The following is a 25,494-nucleotide window of genomic DNA, read 5'->3' as shown; positions in this document are numbered from 1 at the left end:
TAGTTGACATAGTCCAACGGTCGTTTACTTTGTTCGTATGTAAACAACAAAAATATAGTTTTCATAGAGCCATTCAGTTACCGCTACTTGCTTGTTCTGAGCTTTGTGATCAGTACATTTTTAGCCCTGTCGTCCGACATGCTATCTACAGACAAACAGTGGCAGTACTTAAATAAATGTAACATTAAATTAATTCCAAAAACTGATACAGACTTTCAATGAAATCGGGGTAATAAATAGGCTTACGAGTATATTACATACTTCGAATTCAATAACGCTGCCAAAATCGGCAAGAAGAGAACGAATAATTTTAACTGATATAGTTTACATCGAATCGTGCTTTCGTCATAAGGATAAGTGCGAGTTTTACTCGATAAAACGAGTCTGCTCGTGTACTCGAGTTAAATTCGCAAACCCCGCAGTTCTGTAAAATATCATATGGTCGGGAGCATCTAATATCATGATCCAGTAGTGGAAAAAACTATTTTAATGTCTCATTTAGTTGTGTTAAGTAGTACCTGTTCTGTGTTTACGTTCATTTTGATCTTCATACAATTATTACCTTAATCAAAAATATAATAAGTTGTTTTTAATATTAACTAGATATGATTGTTCACTTTAGAATCACTGCATCTCAGTCGATCTCCTAACGTTACATTATATACACATTATACAAAAACTAAATTATACAAAAGTTACGCATAAACAAGTCGAATGGAATAAAAATGTAAATAAATATTTATTGCCTTAAACTAAAGTTTACAACTAAAAATATGTATTTTACCTTGAGACCGAGTCAACTAGACTTTATAAGTTACAAATTAAATTAAAAATATAGATTCCTGAATGTTAAAAGGGGTTTTGCCAAAACTTTAGTTTGTATGTTTTTTTGTAATTTCTTAAATTTTTCTTCTGCATAGGAATTTAGGTTTTTTGTTATTTCACCAAAGTTACACTGTATATTCAATGGTGCATAAAAATATTAATGTGTGTGCACTTCATACGATGTTATAGTAAGATTTAGACAAAAAAGTTATGATTATGCCTGCATCTAGTTGACACGGTTAGCAGTGCACCACTCTTCAAAATACAGTAATAAAAAAATGACAATTAATGAAAAAAATAATTTGGAGAAGAGTCTCCAAATTAAAATTCTTCAAATTATTTTTTCTCATAGAGATGAGCGTTTATGTTTATGTAGCCAACAACAAATAAACGTTAAAGCGCCATGGCTAGACCAAAGGGGGTTCAATTTCTCTAATGGCGGCTTCGTAAGAGTAAAAATAGTAAAGAAAGCTTTGCACTGCCATGTTTAATGGTGCCCGTCATGTTTTTTGCAATGACCACATTGACTAGTTGTTAACTCTCTACTAGGTTCGATATAAATTCCAATTCATTTTCAGCAAAGTAGAAAAAGAAAAGACCTTATATACTAGACTTGAATTCTTCATTCAAAAAATAATATTTCCGCCGTATGTCAATTGCTGAAGATAATTCCCTTTTCAAACCTCTCTCGATACGTCAATATTAAAGACCTCGTTCCAAAAAAAAATAAACTGTCAAACCGACATTTTCTATAGCCGTCCTTTGTTATGATTATCAATATGATATATACAGCTATATAAATGACAATAGGCAGCTCATTTTTGGAATTAAATGTACACACGATAGGCACTGAGCTCTAACCTAACACTTGGCACTTCTTTTTAATTATCACTCTTCACTATTTTTCATCTTGAGTGGTACCTAACAGACGATCAGATTTGGGTTAGTGAGAAAGAGACGAGGTTACATGTTAGACAAGGACATTCTTTAAGTCACCGTTACTCATTTAACAGATTATTATCACTTTATTTATTATTATATTATCGGCAGTACCAAACCTGATCTTCCGTTAGTACGTCCATTTTTGTCACAGGACTTTTTCAAATAAAATGCCTACAACTGCGTTATCACAGAAGCTGATTGTTTGAATTAAAACAATCACTTCTTTCCATTATTCGCGACCGTAACCTCATCGGTTGTTACTGCGTAAATGCTTTTTTATGAATGATGACAAAAGGTACTATTTGACATTTTAAAAGTCTATTACGCGCCGTCTATTTAGTCTTTAATCTATGTGTGGAACTTTTACTTAAAACGGTATTGTTATCGTACTCATCTTGATACACCCATCAAAAGTGAATATTTTTGTCTAAATGTTAATCTAGAATATTAAAGAATGGTAAAATCAAAATCATATAAACCTACCCAAATTCGCAATTCAACCAATTACAAATTCACCTCTATTACCGTGTAGTAGAGTTCATACAGGGTAACTTGATATGCGTTTGATGGTGTATAAAGTAAAACCAATTTTATTGACTAAAAAGGAAAACACAGTTATACATAAAATGGTAGAAGACCAGGGAGAACCGGTATTGTATTTCTTCTTCAATGTAGGAAACATAATATTGTTTTTTCCAGGTTATTTTCTGGTTAATACTGTTACAATCAAAGTTGAATTAAATACCGTTTTACTTAAATCATTATTTAAAAATAAAATAGCATAAATAGTCGCGTCATTTTTCTGTTAGCATATAGAAATTATAATTATCTAATAATCATTTTATAAAAAATACGTTGTAATTTGAAGTTTCTCTGTGTGATTATTTAAACGGAAAACCATTTTGTAATTTCTTGCCGCTTCAATCTTTTTTATATACTTCAATAACATTATCTTCTATCAATGAGCTTCAGTTTGAGCTAATCATTGCTATCATTTTAATTAATAAAACTCCCAAATTTCTTTCAATCACTGACTTATATCCAGAACAAAATCTTATAATTTTACTATACATAATAAACGCATTCTTTGTGGTCTGTTGTTTTTTATATACATATAAGTAGGTCTCCTTCTGAACTCAATTGCGACTCGACGCGGCGCGACTATTTTGTTCTTTGTGGCCAGCGGGGGATTAATAATACAATAACTCTTTATTGCACCAAAATGAATTACAGAAAATCCACATGTATATGTATGTATGTGTAAACATTGCAGCAGAATGCAACCTTATCACTAAAATCGATTTATTCTATTAACAATCGTTTACAAGTCTCATATATACCCTCAAAGTTCGGGAACAGACCCAAAGACCACAATCGACAAATGAAAATGAACCTTCAACGTCACATCTTAATAAACAATTTCGTTTCCGTGTTGCTGTGTGTGCTCCTAATTCTAAAAAGTCGCAACGTTTCGCATCGTATCGTGTCGCAATTGGTTTAAAGCTAAAACAGTTGGTCGCATCGTGTCGCTCAAAGTTTATACAGTTGAAAATCGTGTCGTTTAACAAGTGGGTGTTAAAAGCTATGTTACATCGAGTGCTAAACGAATAATTAATTTATAGGCACAATAGGATATTATAATTACCATTCCTCGTTTGTGCGACCGTGATGTGCGGCGCTGTGGAAAAAGAAATAAAAAAGTAATTAATTTGATACAACAATATCTATGGTAACATTATAAAGCTGAAGAGTTTGTTTGTTTGTTTGAATGCACTAATCTCAGGAACTACTAGTTCGAATTGAAAAATTATTTTTGCGTTGAATAGACCATTTATCGAGGAAGGCTTTAGGCTATATAACATCACATTACAACTATAAGGAGCAAAGAAATAATGGAAAATGTGAAAAACACGGGGGAAATTATCCATCCTAGAGGGCTTCAATGATGCTCAAAATAACTATTCCACGCGAATGAAGTCGCGAACATTGTTAGTAAATTTATAAAAAAACGTCTTAGTTAAACTGTTAGTAAATTTATAAAAAAAAACTTATACATACATACATATGGTCACGTCTATATCCCTCGCGGGGTAGACAGAGCCAGGCTTGAAAAGACTGAATGGCCACGTTCAGCTATTTGGCTTAATGATAGAATTGAGATTCAAATAGTGACAGGTTGCTCGCCCATCGCCTAAAAAAGAATCCCAAGTTTGTAAGCCCATCCCTTAGTCGCCTTTTACGACATCCATTGGAAAGAGATGGAGTGGTCCTATTCTTTTTTGTATTAGTGCCGTGAACCACACGGTAGGGTCAAAAAAACTTGTCCCAGGCGGAAATGGACCCTGGGATCCTGTAGGGATAGACAAGCTCTGTGGACCTTACCCAGCGGCTCAGTCGTCCCACTCGCCGTCGCTGGTGGTGTCGGAGTCGGAGTCGGAGGAGTGCATGACCCGCGAGCGCTCGTCCAGCGCCTTGGCCAGCGCGCCCGCCAGCCCGTCCGGCGGCGCGCGCGGCAGCTCCGCCTTGGGCTCGCGCAGCGCCACCTGGCGGGGACGCACGGCAATCAACATACATACATACATAAAATCACGCCTCTTTCCCGGAGGGGTAGGCAGAGACTACCTCTTTCCACTTGCCACGATCTCTGCATACTTCCTTCGCATCATCCACATTCATAACTCTCATTATAAACATACAAATGGAATATGTAAATTACTTTTCTACCTACTACATAAAATAACGGTTTTCCGAAAACTTGCCACGATCCGTATTTTTTTTTGTTGTCGAAGGGGAACTCCTTTTTACGGAGAATCCCCGAGTCTTCACCCGGGAGAGTGTGGGACTCCTGGCAGCTAATTTGCCAGCCCACCCACTTAAACCCCTCGGCGCGCCTTTCTTATCATTTTAAGGGCATCAAGGGATCACAGGCACTTCACTACGAGGCCCTCTGGCTGCTGTGCCGGGGAAGTCAGTTTCTGGCCGCCCTCATCATCATCATCATCATCATCCCAGGGTCGGGAAGTGACCCTGGTGAGGCAGTAGGTGAGCTCCACGACAATGTAGGGTCGCGTTCGGATCGTGTTCACGCGCCCTCTCAGCAGCCTGGGGAAGAAGTGGTCTCCTTCTGCGAGCACGTCATCTCGCAGAAGGAGACCACTTCTTCCCATTCCCTCTCGCAGCACAGCATCGCAGCTAGTACACTATGCAGCGAGAGAAGTCGTTGAACTGTTATCTACCATTTTACAAATGTTTTCTTATCAAAAATGGATCTTTAATTATTTGCAACTAGAGGCCGCCCGCGACTTCGTCCGCATGGAAACCCTATCAATCCCGCGGGAACTCTGGGATAAAAAGTAGCCTATGTGTTATTCTGGGTCTTCAGCTACCTACATACCAAATTTCATGGTAATCGGTTCAGTAGTTTTTGCGTGAAAGAGTAACAAACATCCATACATCCATACAAACTTTCGCCTTTATAATAGTTTGCAATAAAGCATACAATCCTTAAATATTAACAAACGGACATATTGGTTGGGATACTTTTCCAGCGGGATTGTGTATCTATATATATATATATATACGTCAATGGTGTAATGAACATAACATAACGTTACACTCACGGATCTGAGCTGCGTCCCCTGGCGGATCTCGCTGAGCAGGTTGCTCCTGCTGTCGTCAACCTTCGGCGCCGACGTCGCGGCGGGCTCCACCGGCTGCAAACATTCTTACGTTATATTTACTGCCGTGTGGTTCCCGGCTCCAATAAAAAAAAAAGGATAGGACCACTTCTTCTCTTTTCCACGGATATCGTACAAGGCGACTAAGGTATAGGCTTATAAATTTGGGATTCTTCGTTTAAACGATGTGCTAGCAACCATTTGAATCTTAATTCCGCCTGTCATCAAGCCAAAAAGCTGAAAGTGGCCTTTAGTCTTTTCAAGACTGTTGGCTCTGTCTACCTCATGTGAGATACAGACGTGGCTATGTATGTATTTACTGATCGTACTGACTGAAAGAAATTTTGAATATTAATATTTATTTATTTGGATTAAGTTGGAGGACCGTAAATTAAAAATACTTAACCTTACAATAACGACGTGATCTGATTTTTGAAAGGCATATGTTTAATTAGTTCATTAGTTTCGGACATAAATACAGAACATCGAGCGAAACATATCGCATGGAACGCGTGGCGGCAATCAGAATTCATTATTATGCCGAGTTAAGATTTGTGAGTCTTAACTTTGACACGCGTACTAAGCTTGCACTTCACTTCTACATGTGTTTAAAGTTTTATCGTCTCTAAAAGTTGTCTTCTACATGCCCTGAGTACGACTGAATATCTACGATCTGGAATATAAACCAATTGTTACTAACCTTGAGCATCTTGTTCCCGTTCCGTATGCTCTCCATGAGGGCGGCCCTTGCATCTGCCGGCACGGCGGTGTCGGCGGGCGCGACGGGCGGCGGCGGTGGCGGGGGCGGCGCGGGAGGCGCGGGGGGCGGCGGCGCGGGGGGAGCGACACTCGCGACCGGCGGCGGCGGGGGAGGCACGGACGGGGGCGCGCTTGACGGCGCTGGAAGATTCATTTGTTATTAAATTAACCAAGGAAAAGGCTAATAAACATGAGATTATTCTTGTAGGCGAAGGGCAAGCCATCTGTCACTATATGAATCTCAATTTCGTCATTAAGCCACACAGCCGAACGTTCCTTTTTCATTAAATAAATGTTTTATTCAGAAAATAAGCCTTCGCAGGCCCTTTTCACGTCATTTAATCGTACGTATATCTTTTTATTAGTATTTGTCAAAAACTACCTAAGCACTTAATCCCTTTGAAGCTAGCGTCCCCTTCAAGGAACAGAACGAAACACTAATCAAAACTGACACTCTACACAAAAGGATGTTGGTATTTCGCCCAAACAAATCAACCACTGGTAAGAGCAGATTCACCAGCTGAAAAAAATCTTCTAATATTGGTCGCCAGAAGGGCTTTATATTCTTTTCTCATTATTTCATTGAATCTTTTTTTTTCAGCCGGCATTTTCGAGCCTGCTCGTTCAGTTCATATCTCAAGAGATATATATGTAATTATATGTATGTACTGACGTTGGGGCGGGCGCGGGGGCGGGGCGCGCGGCGCGGCGGGCGGGGGCGGCACCGCGCGCAGCGGGGGCGCGGGTGGCGGCGGGGGCGCGCGGGAAGCTAAAACCAAAACAATACATTTATACAAATAAACATACATAAAATCACACCTCTTTCCCGGAGTAGTATACAGAGACTTAATCTTCCCACATGCTATGATCTTCGCATACATAACTCATAACTCACTTCATGCAAGCTCGCCGATTTCGTTATAACTATATATAACTATATTACATATTTAAATACTAGCGATCCGCCCCGACTTAGCACAGTTAGTATTTATGAAACATTTTATACGAACCTTTTCCCACCTTTAGTATTTAAGATGTTTGTTTTTTGAAAAATTAAATATCCCCTATTGAATCACGGGTATTTAACTATATGCATACCATATATCATTCGCGTAGGTAGATCCAGCGATTCCGCTGTGAAAGGGGAACAGACAGACAGTCTTTCCCATAGTTATATACTATTATTAAGGGATTGCGTTTAATATAAAGCCGCGTATAACTCACGCGGCATCGGCGGTTGCGAAGGCAGCGGCGGCGCCGGACTGCGCGACGGGACGGGGGGCGCTGCGGACACGCTCTCACTGTAGCCTGCAATTGAAAATCTCAATAAAACTTCCAAATTGTCAAAAACCATAATTTAGGAGCATCAGTATTCGAATAGTTGGGTTTAGTAGCGAGTCGTCACGCATGCGTAATCTCTACTCATATGATAAATGTTACTCATATGATAAATGTTACGCGTTCACGCCTAAACCACTGAACCGATTTTGATGAAATTTGGTACAGAGATAAAGTTGATTCTGAGGAAGTACACAGACTTATTATTGTGAGCGAACGAATTTGTAAGCACCGGCTAGTTCGCCATATTTGATACTCTAAATTACGCACCTCGTCATGCGTCAACGAAAGTTGAAAATGACAGAAATGTTTAGTTTGAAAAATGACAAGTTGCGAAAATGACGAGTTACGCATAGGTAGGTGACGAGTCTGCGTTTATGACGACTTGCTACTACGGTTAAGTTACTCGACTAATAAGCGTGACACACTGGTTCAAACCTGTGCAGTCTGACAATACCTATTGAAAATAAATATCTTCCCCCTTGCCTTTGCTTGGATCCTTGGTCTCATAAAACTTATTCTTCACAGGGTCTATGAAGTGAAATGGCAGGGTCACGATGTGACTATGTTCTTTATAATGAACTAGCGACCCGCCCCGGCTTCGCACGGGCGCAAAATTATAAATGTTATTATACATAAAAACCTACCTCTTGAATCACTCTACCTGTTACAAAAAACCGCATCAAAATCCGTTGCGTAATTTTAAAGATTTAAGCATACAGACAAAGAGACTAAAATAGCGACTTTGTTTTATATTATGTAGTGAAGTACTGGCCGAGATCGGGACGCTGTACTAACACTACATCTTCCCCCTCACCTTTGCTGGGTTGCTTGGTCTCGTGGAGCTCCTTCTTCACGATGATGCGAGATGGCATGGTCGCCATGTTATGATGTGACTAGGTTCTTATAATGAAAGAACTAATCGAGATCAAGACGCTGTACATCTTCCTTCTCACCTTTGCTGGGTTGCTTGGTCTCGTGGAGCTCCTTCTTCACAGCGTCGATGCCTCCGTTGGCGGTGATGAAGTCGTATATGAACTGCCTGGTGTCTTGGTCTTGTAGCTGCATGTCCGACACTCCAACCTTGATGAGGAATGTGCGCATTTCGTCGTCGTCAGGTAGCTTTTCCACGTCAAAACCTATGGTTATTATTATTTTTAAATTTTTAAAAGGAATCTTAATATATAAAAGTGTGGTTCCCGGCACCAATAGAGAAAAACAATAGGACCACTCCATCTCTTTCACATGGATGGCGTAAAAGGCGACTAAGGGTTTAGGCTTATAGACTTGGGATTCTTCTCTTAGGCGATGGGGCTAGCAACCTGTCACTAAATGAATCTCAATTTCATCATTGAGCCATACAGCTGAATGTGACATATCAGTCTTATTCGAGACTGTTGGCTATGTCTTTCCCGCAAGGGATTTAGACGTGATTATATATATAAAAGCAAATCTATGTATATAAAGGATCGAATCTACCTGGTGGTAAGCAAGATGAGGCCTAAGGATTTGCACACTAACTCAAATAGTACCTATACACTCTTGCATTGAAAATCCCCAAAAACATATATCAGAGAAGAGAGATGTGATGCTATTTAAGTTTTGTACTTTATTGTGTTTGTTATAGAGATCAAAATATCAATTCATCAACCTGTGGTGGAGTTCCACCCGACGTGGGAGACATGTTTGAAGCCGTGCGGCACTCCGATGTCGGCCTTCGTCAACTTCCTCCCTTTTGGCTTCTTGTTGGTGCCTTTTAACGCATAGTTAGCTGTTGACAATAAAAATTAATATAAAGTTTTAACAATCTTTTTATTTTATCATCATCCTGTACTATAGTGCCGTGTGGTTTTCGGCATTTTAAAGTAGAAACACTACGTATCATTCTCATTGATATCGTAAAAGATGACTAAGGGATAGGCTTATAAACTTGGAATTCCTCTTGTAGGCGATGTGGCTAGTAACCTGTCACTATTTGAATCTAAATTCTATCATTAAGCCAAAACAGCTGAATGTGGCCTATCAGTCATTCAAGACTCTTTTCTCTGTCTACCCCACAAGGATATAGACGGTATAATATGTATGTATGTATGTTCTACTAAATATACAAAAGAGGACGCTGACTGACATATCAACGCGCAGCACAAACTGCTGACAGATATTTGAATTTCGGTCATTAAAGATTCCTTATGTGGTCTATATCCTTGTGTGGTGCACTAAGAGATGGAATTTAAACCATCGGGATGACGTCTTCGTGCGCAGCCGCGAGCAAACTCTAGTGTAGCCATACAAAAAATTATTACTTCCACAAGGAAAAATAATTACATAACAAGTAGAACTATTTGTCCTTATATATATTTTATCATCAGGAAATTTCGTCCATAAATAATTTAATTCAAACAGAATTTAATATAGTTCGGATATGATATGCGTTCCACTGTAGCCGGGGGCCGGTGTTCAAGTTTTTTTTGCAAAATAATCCGAATTCTTGTCAACTTAAAAGGAAGACCCCTGCAAAGGTTGCGAAGTTTAAACGGGGGACGGGTATTGCTTCGTGTTAAAATCTGATTTACACAATCCGGGGTTTAGGTCAAAAGGCTTTTTTTCGGAAACGTGAGGATGTAACTGTGACTAATATCAGGAAGAAGGCATGCAACAATCACTGATAAGAATGTTATTAACCGTTTGAACGCCGCAATTAAAATTATCATACGTGCCCACGACGCCGCGGGCTAATTTTTCTCTATTTGAGCTAATTCATAGCTATTCATTCATTCATAGAAAAAATTTGGCCTGATAAAAAGATGATAGGTTTCTTAAACCGATTCTCTAGCAATTTTTAACTTAAAGTATCATCTCGGCCGAGTTTCTAACAGACGCCCTAAAGGTGTTGATGGCGTTCAAAGGGTTAACAAATATACATACAAGTGAATGATGGTTTCGGCGCTAGCGGGGCTGCGGGCACGGGCGGAGGCGCGGGGGGCGGCGTGACACCGTTCGGCCGCGTGTTAGCGGCGCCTCCCGAGTTCGCTCGCACCGCCATCATTGAGCGCTGCCGCCGTTCTGAAAATAACAATATCACCTTAATTATTATAATGTCTTTTAATAATCATCATTATAAATATAAAAATGGTGTGTTTGTCCGCTTTTCACGTCAAACAAAACTGCTGCTGAAACGATCTCCATGTAACGAAATAGGATTATTTTCACGTGGAGCCACTAGCAATAGCTGTTGATATATATAAATAAGCTACCTTTATAGACTATTAGCTTAAGCCATCTGACTCTCAATCTCAATTCCATCATAAAACCATCGAGCTGAACGTGGCCTGAACGAAACTAGTCCCGTTTGAACCTCGCAACCTTCGCAGTGAAACCTTATGCATATTGACTTATGGTGACACTATTGATATATTTATAGATATCTATAAATATTCATACTATAAAACCACAGGATACGAATGCCATATATGTATTTTCATGAATCGCGCGCATGGCACAGATTAATAATATGTAGCTCATGAAAGGCCGCACCACAGATAAACAAGAACATAACAAGAAGGAGTTTGCATAACATCAAAAACTTCTTTGAACATATATATATCTAGTGGCCTGAATATGCAGATTTCTTTAGGATGTTAACCGTCACCATACCGTCACAATTAGCGTAACTCAGAAAAGAGTTACTGGTTTATAGATGGCATCAGTAAGAACTCGATTATCGCGCTTTTTTAAGTCTGATCACCGATATTATTCCATATGATTAATTAAGATGAATTCTTATTTCACTTGTCGTAAACATCTTACTGCAAAAAGAGTTGTCTAATCTTTTTATATTATATAATCTATTTTATCTCGAAGATAATTATCTCAGCCGCCTCGCGCTGTTGTTTCGCCTCGTTACCTCTTGTTTGTAAACAATGCTCACGTTATATGGCCTATTATAATCATTTACCATCCGCACTGTGTGCGGGTTTAACCCCGAGAGCATAAAGTTGGTATTAAAAATTGTTTATTTTTAACGCATAGCACACAAACGGCAAAGAGAAATAGAAGAAATAAAGTAAAATAAATAGGACTTATGATGATATGTAGATTTTTTAAAATAAATTACAACTTCTTTGCAGACAATAAACAATTCTTTAAAGAATAAAAAAAATTATACCCAATGCGTTTGCAGACAATAAACAATCCTTTAAAGAATAAAAAAAAAAATTACACCCAAGAGATTCGATTTGATTATTGGGTCGATTACACAGACAAAATTTCAGCTGTTTGTAGCTGGGCTGTCATAGGTGCATTCATAAATATGTACGTAAAAGGTCCTAAGTTCAATTAGAAACTCTGACACCGAGGAGTTTATGGTCGGTTGACCTTACAACTAACTCGATAAGCGTGACTACATCTCATACAACTTGTATGACATGACATTTGACACCAATTCTTGTATCATCAGATCGCTACTGGAACCATTACAAATCCTTTCAGTAGGTTTTATGATTAAAGGATCTTAACAACCACACAGCCTTACAAACTTTCGCATTTATAATATAGGTAGGTAAGTAGATTTAGCGACTTGATCATACATATCATTGACGGCCTCTGTGGCGCAGCGGTAGTGCGCTTGTCTGTGACATGGGATGTCCCGGGTTCGAATCCCGGCCAGGGCATGATGAGAAACGAACTTTCTCTGATTTGCCTTGACCTTGGATGTTTATCTATATAAGTATTTATTATAAAATATAGTATCGTTGAGTTAGTATCTCGTTACACAAGTTTCGAACTTACTACCGAGGCTAACTCAATCTGTGTAATTTGTCCCGTATATATTTATTTATTTATCTTTAACAAAGCGCGAAGCTACTGTCAAATACTGGTGTGACTCATAAATAATGACAATTATACAACACCACACATTTCGCGTACGCGGTAAAAAGCAACGATAAAGCATTGGAAGTTATTGTGCCGTGTTGTTCCCGGCACCAATACAAAAAAGAATAGGACCACTCTTTCCCATGGATGTCGTAAAAGGCGACTAAGGGATAGGCTTATAAACTTGGGATACTTTTTTAGGCGATGGGCTAGCAACCTGTCACTATTTGAATCTCAAATATATCATTAAGCCAAATAGCTGAACGTGGCCATTCAGTCTTTTCAAGACTGTTGGCTCTGTCTACCCCGCAAGGGATATAGACGTGACCATATGTATGTATGTTTGTAAGTTATTGATCTGACATCGCAAGGTCCTAGTTTCTATTACGGCATTAAGGCAACGACCGGCCAACTTTCAGTTTCTCCGATAGCAAATTAAGTTATTACAGGTAGGTAGGTAGCTACTTCCCGTTAAGTGATTGGATCCGCTATACGTTTCATATTTTATGAATCTAATAATCTTTGAAAGAAAAAGTTTCACAACATTTTGAAAGTAAATACTGCAGTGCAGTTTGTTGCCGCTCCTTCTTCACTGACGCTTGCGAAGCGGCAGTAAACTTAGTTTTAAGTAATTTATTTGACGTCAACCAATGTTTTGAAACCAAAATACATATGACAATTAGTAAGTGATAAGTATTGAAATATCCTGTAATAATGAATAAAAGTTTTGAATTTCAATAGGAAGTAGATTGAGGAGAGTGAGTTTGATTTATTATTTAACTTCATTACATACAGACACATAGTCACGTCCACATCTCCCGCGGGGTAGACAGAGGAAAAAGACTTGAAAGACTGAAAGTAGGCACACGTTAAACTCTATGGCTTTATGGATGGAACTGAGATTCAAATAGTGACAGGTTGCTTGCCCATCGTCCACAAAAAGAAACCCAAGTTTGTAAGCCTATCCCTTGTAACCTCATTACAAACTAATAAGGGAATAAGTACTTTCACATATACAGCCGAACGTGACCTTTCAGTATTTTCAAGACTGTTGGCTCTGTTTACCCCGCAAGGGATATAGACGTGATTATATGTATGTATGTATGTATTTATGTTTAAATACTCTGTGTATGTCGGTCTACATACCTTGCCGCCTCTGTTTCCTCATCTCGATCCTCTCGATGAGAATATTCCTCAATATTTTCGCTTCATCCTCGTTCGCGAAGTTGAATGCCGTCATGTATTCCTACAAACAAAGTTATATATCGACATTATGGTGTATATGCTCTTACGGTGAGAAAAAACATCGTGAGAAACCTTCACATTCAGGCAACTGGATGTGTAAACATAGATTCAATACGAGGTTTACCTGCAAAGGTTAGATGGAAGTCGCTTCGTGTAAAAACCTGACTCACCCAATCCGGTACCCATGACCAAAGGAATACCCCGGGCTCCTCTCCAGAGAGGTGAGGATGCAACCGGGACTAAAGCCAGGAGGAAGAAGAAGAAAGCAAACGACGGTATGATTCATCATCTCTTACTCATATGAATAATATTTATGTATGTTTATCTATATTCTTATTTATGTATGAGTATGTCTATGAACAAAACATTGTATTTTTTTCACTCTAAAATTAAATAATAAATAAATAAATAAATATATACGGGACAAATTACACAGATTGAGTTAGCCTCGAAGTAAGTTCGAGACTTGTGTTACGAGATACTAACTCAACGATACTATATTTTATAATAAATACTTATATAGATAAACATCCAAGACTCAGGCCAATCAGAAAAAGTTCTTTTCTCATTATGCCCTGGGCGGGATTCGAACCCGGGACCTCCGGTGTCACAGGCAAGCGTATTACCGCTGCGCCACAGAGGCCGTCAAAATTAAATTCAATTATTGTACCTTCGAGGATCAATGAAGTTTTAAATAAGAATAAAAAGTTGCGTGTTAGAAGTCGTGGGTTAAATTACGACTTAGCTTGTGTTTAGGTAGGTATTTCGATGTTCTTTTTCATTCGATGACTACGTTTACAACCAAAGTGGAAACCAGTTCCTCCCGTAGAAAGCGTAGGAGGCGTCTTTAAATAAAAAAACTAAAAAATCCCAATAATTTTTTTTATGAATTGTTTAACTTTAGAATACAACCACTTGCCATGGATGTCTTAAAAGGCGACTAAGGTACAGGATTATAAACTTGGTATTCCTCTTGTAGGCGATGTGCTAGCAACCTCTCACTGAATCCCAATTCCATCAGTCTTTTCAAAACTGTTGGCTTTGTCTACCTCGCATGAGATATAGACGTGACTATATGTAAGTATGAATTGAAACAAATACCGATCGGGAAAGGCTGCACCAAACTTTCATGCTTACTGTCCTGTCACTAGGAAGTGACTGGCTTTGAATAGAAATGCGCCAACACGATTGTAACGGTGATAGAGATTCGTTTCTAAATTCACTAATGATATATATATTTTCCATATACAGTATTCTTCGCCCGCGTGAAAATAACACTATGTCCTTCCCCATACTTCCACAATCTACGAATGCAAAATTTCACGGAGATCGGTTTAGTAGTTTGACGATTATATATTTGTATGCAGAAGTGGAAATGTACTTGTGAATGTGAGGTCGCAACTTATGGTTGTAATTGTAATGTAATATTGCATCTCAATTCGAATTCACATCTCTACAACTGTGCAGTAGATGCTCGACGGCGCGGCGACCATACATTAGCCATTAGTCGCCTTTTACAACATCAATGGGAAAAAGATGGAGTGGTCTTATTCTTTCTTTTTTATTGGTGGTCCACTTCTACAATCTTATATTATTCATAATTCTACGGTGAGTAGAGTACCTATTGTAGTAAATTAACAAAATTCACCATTTGACTTGTAAATGATAAGTTGATCTTGTTATCAAACCCTGACTGATAATATTGATGGATGTCGTACCTGTACTTATTGAATAATGTGTAGGTATCATCTACTCGATTCTAGTCTTATCGGTAATCTAAAAATATTTCAATGCTATATTTGATCGATGTTTGTGTAAAAATTTTTCTTTGCTTAGGCTCTGCAAATCAAAATTTGTTTAATACATGATTTTGCTACAAAGAGAATGAATCCTCCGATATGGGAGATTTGTATAAGAAGTGATTATATATATATAGCTGTGCCCGCGACTTCGTCCGGAAGCCCTCAAGGATGAAGAATTTTCCCCGTTTTTTCCCATATTCTATTACTGGAGGCCGCCCGCGACTTCGTCCGCATGGAAACCCTATCAATCCCGCGGGAACTCTGGGATAAAAAGTAGCCTATGTGTTATTCTGGGTCTTCAGCTACCTACATACCAAATTTCATGGTAATCGGTTCAGTAGTTTTTGCGTGAAAGAGTAACAAACATCCATACAAACTTTCGCCTTTATAATAGTAGTAGGATTTATTTGCTCCTTATAGTTGCAGCGTGATGTTATACAGCTTAAAGCCTTCCTCGATAAATGGTCTATTCAGCGTAAAAATAATTTTTCAATTGGAACCAGTAGTTCTAGCGCGTTCAAACAAACAAACTCTTCAGCTTCATAATACATATAAGTTGAGATGTACACCTAAATGCAAACCTAAACCTTTGACGGCCTCTGTGGCGCAGCGGTAGTGTGCTTGTCTGTGTCACCGGAGGTCCCGGGTTCAAATCCCGGCCAGGGCATGATGAGAAACTAACTTTCTCTGATTAGCCTGGGTCTCGGATGTTTATCTATATAAGTATTTATTATAATGTATAGTATCGTTGGGGTAGTATCTCGTAACACAAGTTTCGAACTTACTTCGAGGCTAACTCAATTTGTGTAATTTGCCCCGTTTATATATATACACGTCTTTCAAACTTACTTCAGCCTCAAACGTATGTAAATACGGCCTCGGACTCTTGTACTCTATCTGGAGGTAGACCTCGTGCTCCCAAATCATGATCTTCCTGTACAAGCAGTATATCCTGAAGAAGTAGGACCTCCGCCCGTTGTCCTTCACCAGGCAGAGCACCCCCGTGTCCACCTTTTTCCATTCCGAGTGCCCCGGGCCCTCGGTCGTGAACAGCTGGACCACTGCCGTTGCTAAACTCTGTAACAGAAATTAAAAATTAATATTTCTAGTATTTAATTCGTTCATATAATCACGTCTATATCCCTTGCGGGGTAGACAGAGCCAGCAGTCTTGAAAGACTAACAGACCACGTTCAGCTGTTAGGCTTATTGATAGAATTGAGCTTCAAATAGTGACAGGTTGCTAGCCCATAAGAATCCAAAGTTTATAAGCTTATCCCTTATTTGCTTTTTACGACATCCAAAGGAAAGAGATGGAGTGGGCCATTTCTTTTTCTATTGGTCCTGGGATCGGTATTTAAATACTTATTATAATCATTTATTCCTTGAATATGGTTACAATATAGATCTTAAATAAGTATCTAGGTACAGTTTGTGCACACATATTCTGACTATCCAGGCGTCGGAATTATATTATGTATACACATACACATATTTTTAAAAATCTATGTAATTTTTGTATCCAATATTTGCACCAATTAATTTAATAAAATATGCAGTTCATATTAAACAAACATTATTCTCATAACGTATTCAAGACAAGATAGAGAAAGCTATGGAAAACCACTGCATTGACAATGCCGACTTAGTTACGTACCGCACAGTCTACTTAAATTAGCATCAGTATTATGTAAACAATATTAAAAAATTATAGGCATCAATGCACTGACTTGTATATCCAACTAATATTTGCTATGTAATTTTGTTATAATACCGTGTTTTGTATTGGTGCCGTATGGTTCCCGGCACCAATACAAAAAAGAATAGGACCACTCCATCTCTTTCCCGTGGTTGTCGTAAAAGGCGACTAAGGGATAGGCTCACAAACTTGGGATTCTTTTTTAATCGATGGGCTAGCAACCTGTCACTATTTGAATCTCAATTCTATCATTGAGCCAAATAGCTGAATGTGGCCATTCAGTCTTTTCAAGACTGTTGGCTCTGTCTACCCCGCAAGGGATATAGACGTGACCATATGTATGTATGTATGTTGTAATAATACATACATATACATATATAATGACGTCTATATCCCTTGCGGTATACAGAGGACTAAGAGCGCTTGTAGACGTCCGTTTTTTTCACCGGATAACGGACCGTGTTTTTTGCCGGATTCGCGGTGGTGTATGAATTATAATGAATGTGTGTACATGCACCGGACATCGGTCCGGCGAACAATTTACGCCGGATGCACCACCCCTTCCCCTCGGCGCGACGGACACCGGTCCGGTGTAAGAAATGGCAGTCATCCACGCCAGTGTATTCGTGCGTGTTGACGCTGCCGGACGTATTGCCTGTTTTCTGTTAATTGAGTGCCGTCTACCTGCGTTCTTTTAAAAATGGGTAATATTGACATGGAATTGTTAATAAGTTTGGTTGAAAATAGGCCTGTACTGTGGGACAAAACCCAAGAGTGCTATAAAAATAGACAGTCGAGTTTAGTTAGTATGTTAGTTTCATCTTCTTCCAACTGCGTAAAAAGAGTTTGAAATGCACCATATTTTTCCCTTTCCAATAATATAGAGCAAGAGCCCGTGAACGCCAGACATACCTTATTTTGTAAAAGCTGAAAGTTTCTGTAAATATGCCTCTAGTACAGGTAGGAACGATCCCCACCTATGGTACTCAGGCAGTGGTTGCTTTGGCAGGTAGCAGGTAATAAAGGTATACTTTTTTCAACCTGAAATTCGTTAATTTGTAAAGCTCAATTTTTTGATATTTTATCCGTAATAATACACAAACTCGCGTTACTCATTGCCAGACACCTACTATGGTTGCAACCCCTTGCCAGACACCCCTAAACTATAATATTTTGTAACTCTACTTACGTCATTTTGTAAAATCTGAATTTAATACATATTTTTTGGGGAATTATTCAAACACAGTTTCTGAAGTAGCCAGACATTTTTGAAGGTTCTATTATCCTGCCAGACGCATTGGAGTGAGCAAAAGATGCAAGAGTGCGGAGTATATGTAGTAACTGGAGCGAGTGAAACAGAGTGGGTATCGTTCAGCGGACGGTTATACACGCATAGTAAACGTTGTAATATTAATTTGTGCTCGTTGTAAAATAAATTTGATCCAGTTTTAATAAATTTGATCCAGTTTTAATGAGTGACTAAAAAGAAGACGGAGTTTGCTTTGTCTGTAAAAAAAAGTAGTGAAGATCTTATAATATTTTACGAGGAGACTTTAAAAAAATATCAGACTATTTTAAAATTACGAAAAATACATAACCTCAAATATAAAGAGATTATTTTATAAAATGAACTTCATATAACTTAAAAATAATATGAATTAATTGTTTCGTTTTTTCACAGTATTAATATTTTGTTATACAGGGTGACATTTAAAACAACTGCATCCTTTTAAACATACACTACACCCATGTTTCTGAGCTGTTTGAGCCTATTTTTATTTAAATTAAACGTCATCATTTTCACATTTAAAAAGCCCTCAAAAACTACGTCACACGCTTTATTAAAGACCAATACTACAAAAATAAATTAAAACTAAACATGTAAATAAATGTCTGAAAAATAAATTATTTTTCTTGTATCAAGATCAAGTAAAATACAGAGTTGTCGAGATCGCTCAGTTAAATGAATTGTATCGTTGACCTTTGAATCTTACGCGTCGCTTTTCCGCCGCCCGGGGTGATATGACGTGTTTAGGATCGAGGATTTTGATACTTTTATTTTTTTTTCGTACTTTCTGAAATATGAATCGATATTTTTCTTTTAACGTTTTTAAATATCCTATAGATGAGTACACTTAACAGTTAAATTTATGCAGTTGAATTAAAAGTCACCCTGTATAATTCTTAATGAACATTGTTTTCAAAATTTTGTATGTAATGCTTTTATTTAATAATTTTTTTTGATAAATTAGAAAAAGAGACCGCATAATAAACGACAGCTGATGCGCAATGAAACGTCGCAAGAAACCGAACGCTCTGTCCCACTCGCTCCAGTTACTACATATACTCCGCACTCTTGCATCTTTTGCTCACTCCAATGCGTCTGGCAGAATAATAGAACCTTCAAAAATGTCTGGCTAATACAGAAACGTTGTTTGAATAATTCCCCAAAAAATATGTATTAAATTCAGATTTTACAAAATGACGTAAGTAGAGTTACAAAATATTATAGTTTAGGGGTGTCTGGCAAGGGGTTGCAACCATAGTAGGTGTCTGGCAATGAGTAACGCGAGTTTGTGTATTATTACGGATAAAATATCAAAAAATTGAGCTTTACAAATTAACGAATTTCAGGTTGAAAAAAGTATACCTTTATTACCTGCTACCTGCCAAAGCAACCACTGCCTGAGTACCATAGGTGGGGATCGTTCCTACCTGTACTAGAGGCATATTTACAGAAACTTTCAGCTTTTACAAAATAAGGTATGTCTGGCGTTCACGGGCTCTTGGGCTAATATAGGATGCACCCACGATGACCTTTTACGTTTTTCTATTTCTTTTTGTTTCTTCTTGTACAAATAGTAGGCCAATACGAGTTTTTTTTTCTTATTATTCGACATTTCACACGTGTGTAATCTCTGACTACCAGTTCAAAACTAACGCATATAGACGGCAGTCCATCCATCCGGTATAAAAAATATGTATACAAGGATAGCCGTTTATTCACGGTCCGTTATCCGGTGAAAAAAACGGACGTCTACAAGCGCTCTAACGGTCTCGAAAAGACTGAAAGGCCACGTTTGGCTGTATGACTTTATGATGTAGTATAATAGTGACACAGGTTGCTAGCCCATAATCTATAAGTGGAATTCCAAGTTTATAAGTCCTGTCCTAAGTTCTATCCCTTAGTCACCTTTTACGACATCCTTGGGAAAGATATGGAGCGTTTCTATTCTAAAGGGTCGAAACCACGACGGCTATGTAATGATTAATAAATAAATAAATTTGGGATGAAGAAGATGAGGAATAGACAATGTGAAACATGTATAAACAGCTTGACTGTTGTGAAAGGAGAGTATAGGATAAGCAATTTCACCATAATCATAGATTCCTCTGATCACTAACTGCGTCACCGAGGTCAAACCTGGGTTCGAGAGATGGATTATAGTCATAAGCATACTCTGCCCTCACCACCCTAGGTTTGACGATTTACATTACATACATTTACAAAACACAAACCAGTCAACCGAATTGTAACTGAATAAAGATGGTTCTAAATAAGAGTGACATAACCTGTTACAAAAGCAACTATACTATCGGGGAAAGTCATCTCATCTCTGCTAGCTAGTAAAATCTTAACTGCCCATCGTAAAACAAGTTCAGTAGCCTGATGGGAAAACTTTGTAACCTGTTACTGTGTTGCCAACTTTCAGCTTGGTTTTATTTCTAGGGTTCCGTTCTAGTCTAGAATTTACACTTGTCGTTTTACTCAGCGCAGTTTAGATTTAGAAGCTCTTAGGCTGGTTTTAGAGTGACGCCAGCAAGACGCGCGTTCTAAACCGCGCGCTGTGAAAAGAGTAGCGCGTTTCGTTGCAAATTACAGCCACATTGGTAGCGCTGGCGTCTGCGCACGTCTCATGACCGGCGCCTTTAAGCTGCGTTACTATGAAAAGGGGCTACTATCTAGTGTACTAATTGTAACACCGCGCGTGTAACCATCGCTGATTAAACGCCGATTAACGTTTAATTTGACATGTCCAATTTGTGTGAACTCCAAATTGTTATAACTCCTTTGATACAACTATCCTAAGCGTACTCATAGTAAATTCAATATTTTATAAAAAAAATATATTATTATTAGAATAGAATAGATTTATTTTTAAATTTGGATACAATCACTTATTGACGTCACATAAATAAAAACTATTATAATAAACAACCACTCAACCATCAATTATAAGCACAAAATTATTTATAGCTGAGTCACACACAGAAAAAGTTTGTACGATAGAAATAAGAAAGGCAAAATAGATATGTGCTTAGTGAACACCTATATGCAAATTAAATAACAACTTTAACTAAAATTACCAGGCAAGTTAAATTAATTTTAATTATTCCCTTCATATCCATCTATTGACTCACATCGCACAATGTTTACATACACATGCCTAGTTTATTTGTGGTACTGTATGACTCAAACATACTGCTTACACAATACAATTTTTATTTCTTAAATTTAAATTAATGCAAGCCACATTATGTTTAAATGTAAAGAACTCTATTATTTTTTTGTATTGTTTTGTTGTTCACAGAAGCAAAATGTTTAAGTATTTAATAATATTTGAGTCTTTTTATAATTTTTTTTTAAATTATAGCTGTTTTTGGACAAAAAATAAATTTAATATCATAATGTATCACTTTTGCTTTTTTTTTAACTTATACCAGAAAAGCATTTTTTATTAGAAACATTTCAAGATATTATTTAAGCTACTAGAGGCCGCCCGTGACTTCGTCCGCATGGAAACCCTATCAATCCCGCGGGAACTCTGGGATAAAAAGTAGCCTATGTGTTATTCTGGGTCTTCAGCTACCTACATACCAAATTTCATGGTAATCGGTTCAGTAGTTTTTGCGTGAAAGAGTAACAAACATCCATACATCCATACAAACTTTCGCCTTTATAATAGTAGTAGGATTATTTAAATAACTAAACAAATGAGACTATTATGTTTAATATATATTTATATTTTATTAAGTTAGTTTCCTATAATAAAGTCGCAAACCTTCTTTGGAGTTAGGTGAGTATATATGGTCTACTTTGACTAATTGATTTAAAAAATTAACACTGATTTAAGTCACCCGAAGCTTTTTTTTATAAATTTACAAGATTACTTAACAGATTCTGAAGCCAATGACATAATTACAATATACCTAACTATCATATTTCAAATGTTATTGTGAATATATAATTAAGATTTAATGACCAAAATTTAGCATATTAGAGGCTGCTGATTCTAACATTCTGGTAACATTATAGTAAAAGTGCAGTCTTTTCAAGACTGTTGGCTCTGTCTACCCTGCAAGGGATATAGACGTTACCATGTTTGTATGTATGTTTGAAATTTTGAGGAAACTGTTTCTTTTATTTCAGAAAAGTGATATCATGTACCTTCTGTATTGACTTTTGTTTTAGATATGGCTAATTATACAAAAATCTACTTAAAAATGTATCGAGTGCATCGCTATTAAGTAATGCTGTAATATAGGCTAATTAATGAATTAATTAGCTTGAAACATTGACTACTTTAAGAGGATTTGATATTTAAAAAAAAATTACCCTTCACATCGGTCATGACTTTGCAAAGAAGGTTCCATCAAAATAATATCGATATCAACGATAATTTATAAGATTCTAGTGATACGTAATCTACACTCGCGCTGAATCATGAGGAGGGCAAAGTAAGGCCGAAATACATACCTGGCATTTTGGTCCAATAAGATTGAAAACTTGCTCATTCTCTTCCCGGGACAACAGGACGCTAGGCCTGTGCTCTCCCCTCGGCATCCTTTCAAGATTAATAAACAAATCACGTATAATTACTTCATAAACCAATGTTTAAGGTGTCAGTCACTCTGTTTTTCGAACATTTTACCATTACACAATTCGTATTTTGGCACAGTGTCCATTCTCCTATCAACAATAATATCATTTCTCACGACGCGGAAGTATTCATTTCACTAATCAGAGTCGAAAATCTTAAAAAACTTGCAATTTACTTTCTCTGACTGAATCCCGTGAAATAAAACACCAGTTGTCATACACTGACTGACTGATGGCAGTGTTACCATTATTTATGGAAATTCTCCCCAGTTTCACACTTTGTTTTCACTGTTGCTATTGCTTTTGCAACTTTTTCTTGTAGCAGGCAGATGTTATAAGTTATGTATGTACTACAGGAAACGCCGTAATGTGCCACTTGTTATAAATATTTTGCATTGCTTAGGTGAATAATTCGCTACATTTTAAATGAACGCAACATTATGCAACGCAACTCTGAGGGCACTGTCTGCAATTGCAATATTTAATGACCTACCTTTGCCCATCGATCTATAATTACATACTTATAATTTTTTTTTTTTTTTTCGGAATAAGAAAGTTTATTTGTTTATAAATATTACATACAATTGTTTATAATTAATCAGAAAAGTACTAATAATAAATATACCTAATTAAATAATTTAAACTAGGTAATATTAATTATTTTATAATAAAAAAAAAAAACTATTCTAAATTACAAGCCAAAAACATTATTGTTTAAATTTTGACCCCTAGGAAGGGTTCCCATCACGCAGGCAGCATTCCCGCGCTGTATTGCAATAGCAATACGCTGCGCAAGAAAGCTGCCCGCGCGAGGGTCTCCTGTTGCCTCCCTCAGGCGTTTGCTGAGCGCCTTGTGGAGCTCCCGCGCGCCCTTGCCCCAAGGACCAAGTGTCTCGACACCAAACGGTACGAACTCGTACTGGGTGCCAAGACAACTGTATTTATTGGTCTTGAAGCGCTCCCGGGCGTCCGCCGCCGCACCAGCCTGTTTACTGGTCGCAGGGAGGTAGGACGCCGCCAGCGTATCTGCGCAAGTGGCATCCCAGACCAGCGCGCGACCCATGCGCCAGGGTATCAATGACATCCCGTCGGGGCGCTTGCCATCGTCTCGCACGATCTGGGGCTCAAGGGCCACGGGGACGTCGGCGCTGACAAGCGCCCGTCTCAGGATGTCATTGAGAGCAGCATGGCGGGATTGGCGGCCGGCACCCGAGGAGCAGGCAAGACCATGGTGACCTAGGCGATCAACAGAAACCCCACAAGAAGCACAGCTGTGGTCCACACAGACTTCAGCCCCGACTCTGAGACCGACAGCCACGCGAAGAGTTAGGGGATTTAGAAAAGTTCCTAAAGCAGGAGATGGATAGGCATGAAGCCAATGTCCGGACTCTGGTCTGGACACGGCTAATAGTCTAGCCCTATCTCTGCTAAAGGAATTTTCTAAAAGAGAACTGAAAATAAAATTAGAAGAAATGGAATCCCAGGCCCTTTGGCTTTGTAGCTTGGAGGGAAGATTTGGACTCGGTCCGGTTAGCCAGGCATTTGTGGCCTCATCCAAGCACGCAATCTCGTAGTTTGTAGTCGCAGGGACCTTAAGAATATTACCTACGAGATTAGATGTGCTGTGGATAGAGGACAAGAAAGCCAGCAGGGCTACACAAGAAATTTTTCGGATTCCTAAGCCTCCATTCCTAATTGGAAGGGAGGCTTGGGTCCATGCCTCTTCGCCAAAATAATTATAATTTCTTATAATCAACATTGTCAAAAATCTATTATTTATAACATCCCTCGTCGGCTTCTGTAGCTCAACGGTACACTGCTCATGAGAAAATAAGTATCTTATTCGAATTTCGGGTCTTTACTTCAGTGGCAATTTCCAGAAAGCGGTGGCCTATGTTACTCTTAAAGTTTATTCTATCGCTGTCCCAAATTTGTCAAAATCAGTTCACTAGTTTATTCGTTAGAAACAAAAATGCAAAGACGCTTTTTTCTTTATAATAAGTAGACATATATTTGTTTATTATCATTGAGTTTTTATTCCATAACAGAAGTGTCGGACATTCTTTGGAGCTAGCTCAATCTGTGTAATGCGTCTCAAGTAAAGGTATTTATTTATTTTTCTCTGGTTTGTAGTCCCAAAATATTAAAACATTACAGCCACTGGAAAAGCCCCTAAATTTGGGGACAATATACTAAAGTGTGGCAATCGTGACTGATGGAATGGATGGCAACTATGGCTAGACGGTCAGTATTGCCAGTTTAAAGCTTGGTTTTATAACTTATTTTTATTGAGGATAACATAGGCTATGGATTAGCCAATTAGCCGCTAGGGGCGCTATTGTAGTGTAAGAAGTAGTGCAAACTATACTATGCCAAGAACAAAATATATATTATTCAGGCAGGACAGGATCTCAGGTCGACATCTTCAGTGGCGCCAACTGGTAATCACAACATG

General features: G+C 38.2%; 1 protein-coding gene across 1 annotated transcript; it reads right to left on the bottom strand.

Moving 5' to 3' along the window:
- Window positions 1-921: 921 nt before the first annotated feature.
- On the bottom strand, window positions 922-23,272 carry LOC106138625 (actin nucleation-promoting factor WASL). Its single transcript, XM_060954692.1, has 12 exons — window positions 22,917-23,272; window positions 16,310-16,537; window positions 13,560-13,659; window positions 10,467-10,604; window positions 9,193-9,312; window positions 8,498-8,680; window positions 7,428-7,511; window positions 6,877-6,972; window positions 6,145-6,344; window positions 5,388-5,480; window positions 4,150-4,310; window positions 922-3,445 (listed from the first exon to the last, which is right to left on the bottom strand). Exons 1-11 carry the CDS (start codon window positions 23,001-23,003, stop codon window positions 4,158-4,160), a joined length of 1,482 nt encoding a protein of 493 aa, XP_060810675.1. The 5' UTR covers window positions 23,004-23,272; the 3' UTR covers window positions 922-3,445; window positions 4,150-4,157.
- Between the last annotated feature and the right edge of the window lie 2,222 nt (window positions 23,273-25,494).

The sequence above is a fragment of the Amyelois transitella genome, chromosome 4 (assembly GCF_032362555.1).
Source record: "Amyelois transitella isolate CPQ chromosome 4, ilAmyTran1.1, whole genome shotgun sequence".
In the NCBI taxonomy this organism is placed as follows: domain Eukaryota; kingdom Metazoa; phylum Arthropoda; class Insecta; order Lepidoptera; family Pyralidae; genus Amyelois; species Amyelois transitella.
This window is presented reverse-complemented; position numbering and strand designations above follow the sequence as displayed.

Coding starts and splice junctions, on each gene's coding strand:
- LOC106138625 (XM_060954692.1), bottom strand. CDS start 23,003: ATGCCGAGGGGAGAGCACAGGCCTAGCGTCCTGTTGTCCCGGGAAGAG. Junction 9,313..10,466: donor GCCGAAACCATCATTCACTT/GTATGTATATTT, acceptor TATTGTCAACAG/CTAACTATGCGTTAAAAGGC. Junction 6,345..6,876: donor GCCCCCGCGCCCGCCCCAAC/GTCAGTACATAC, acceptor TGAATCTTCCAG/CGCCGTCAAGCGCGCCCCCG.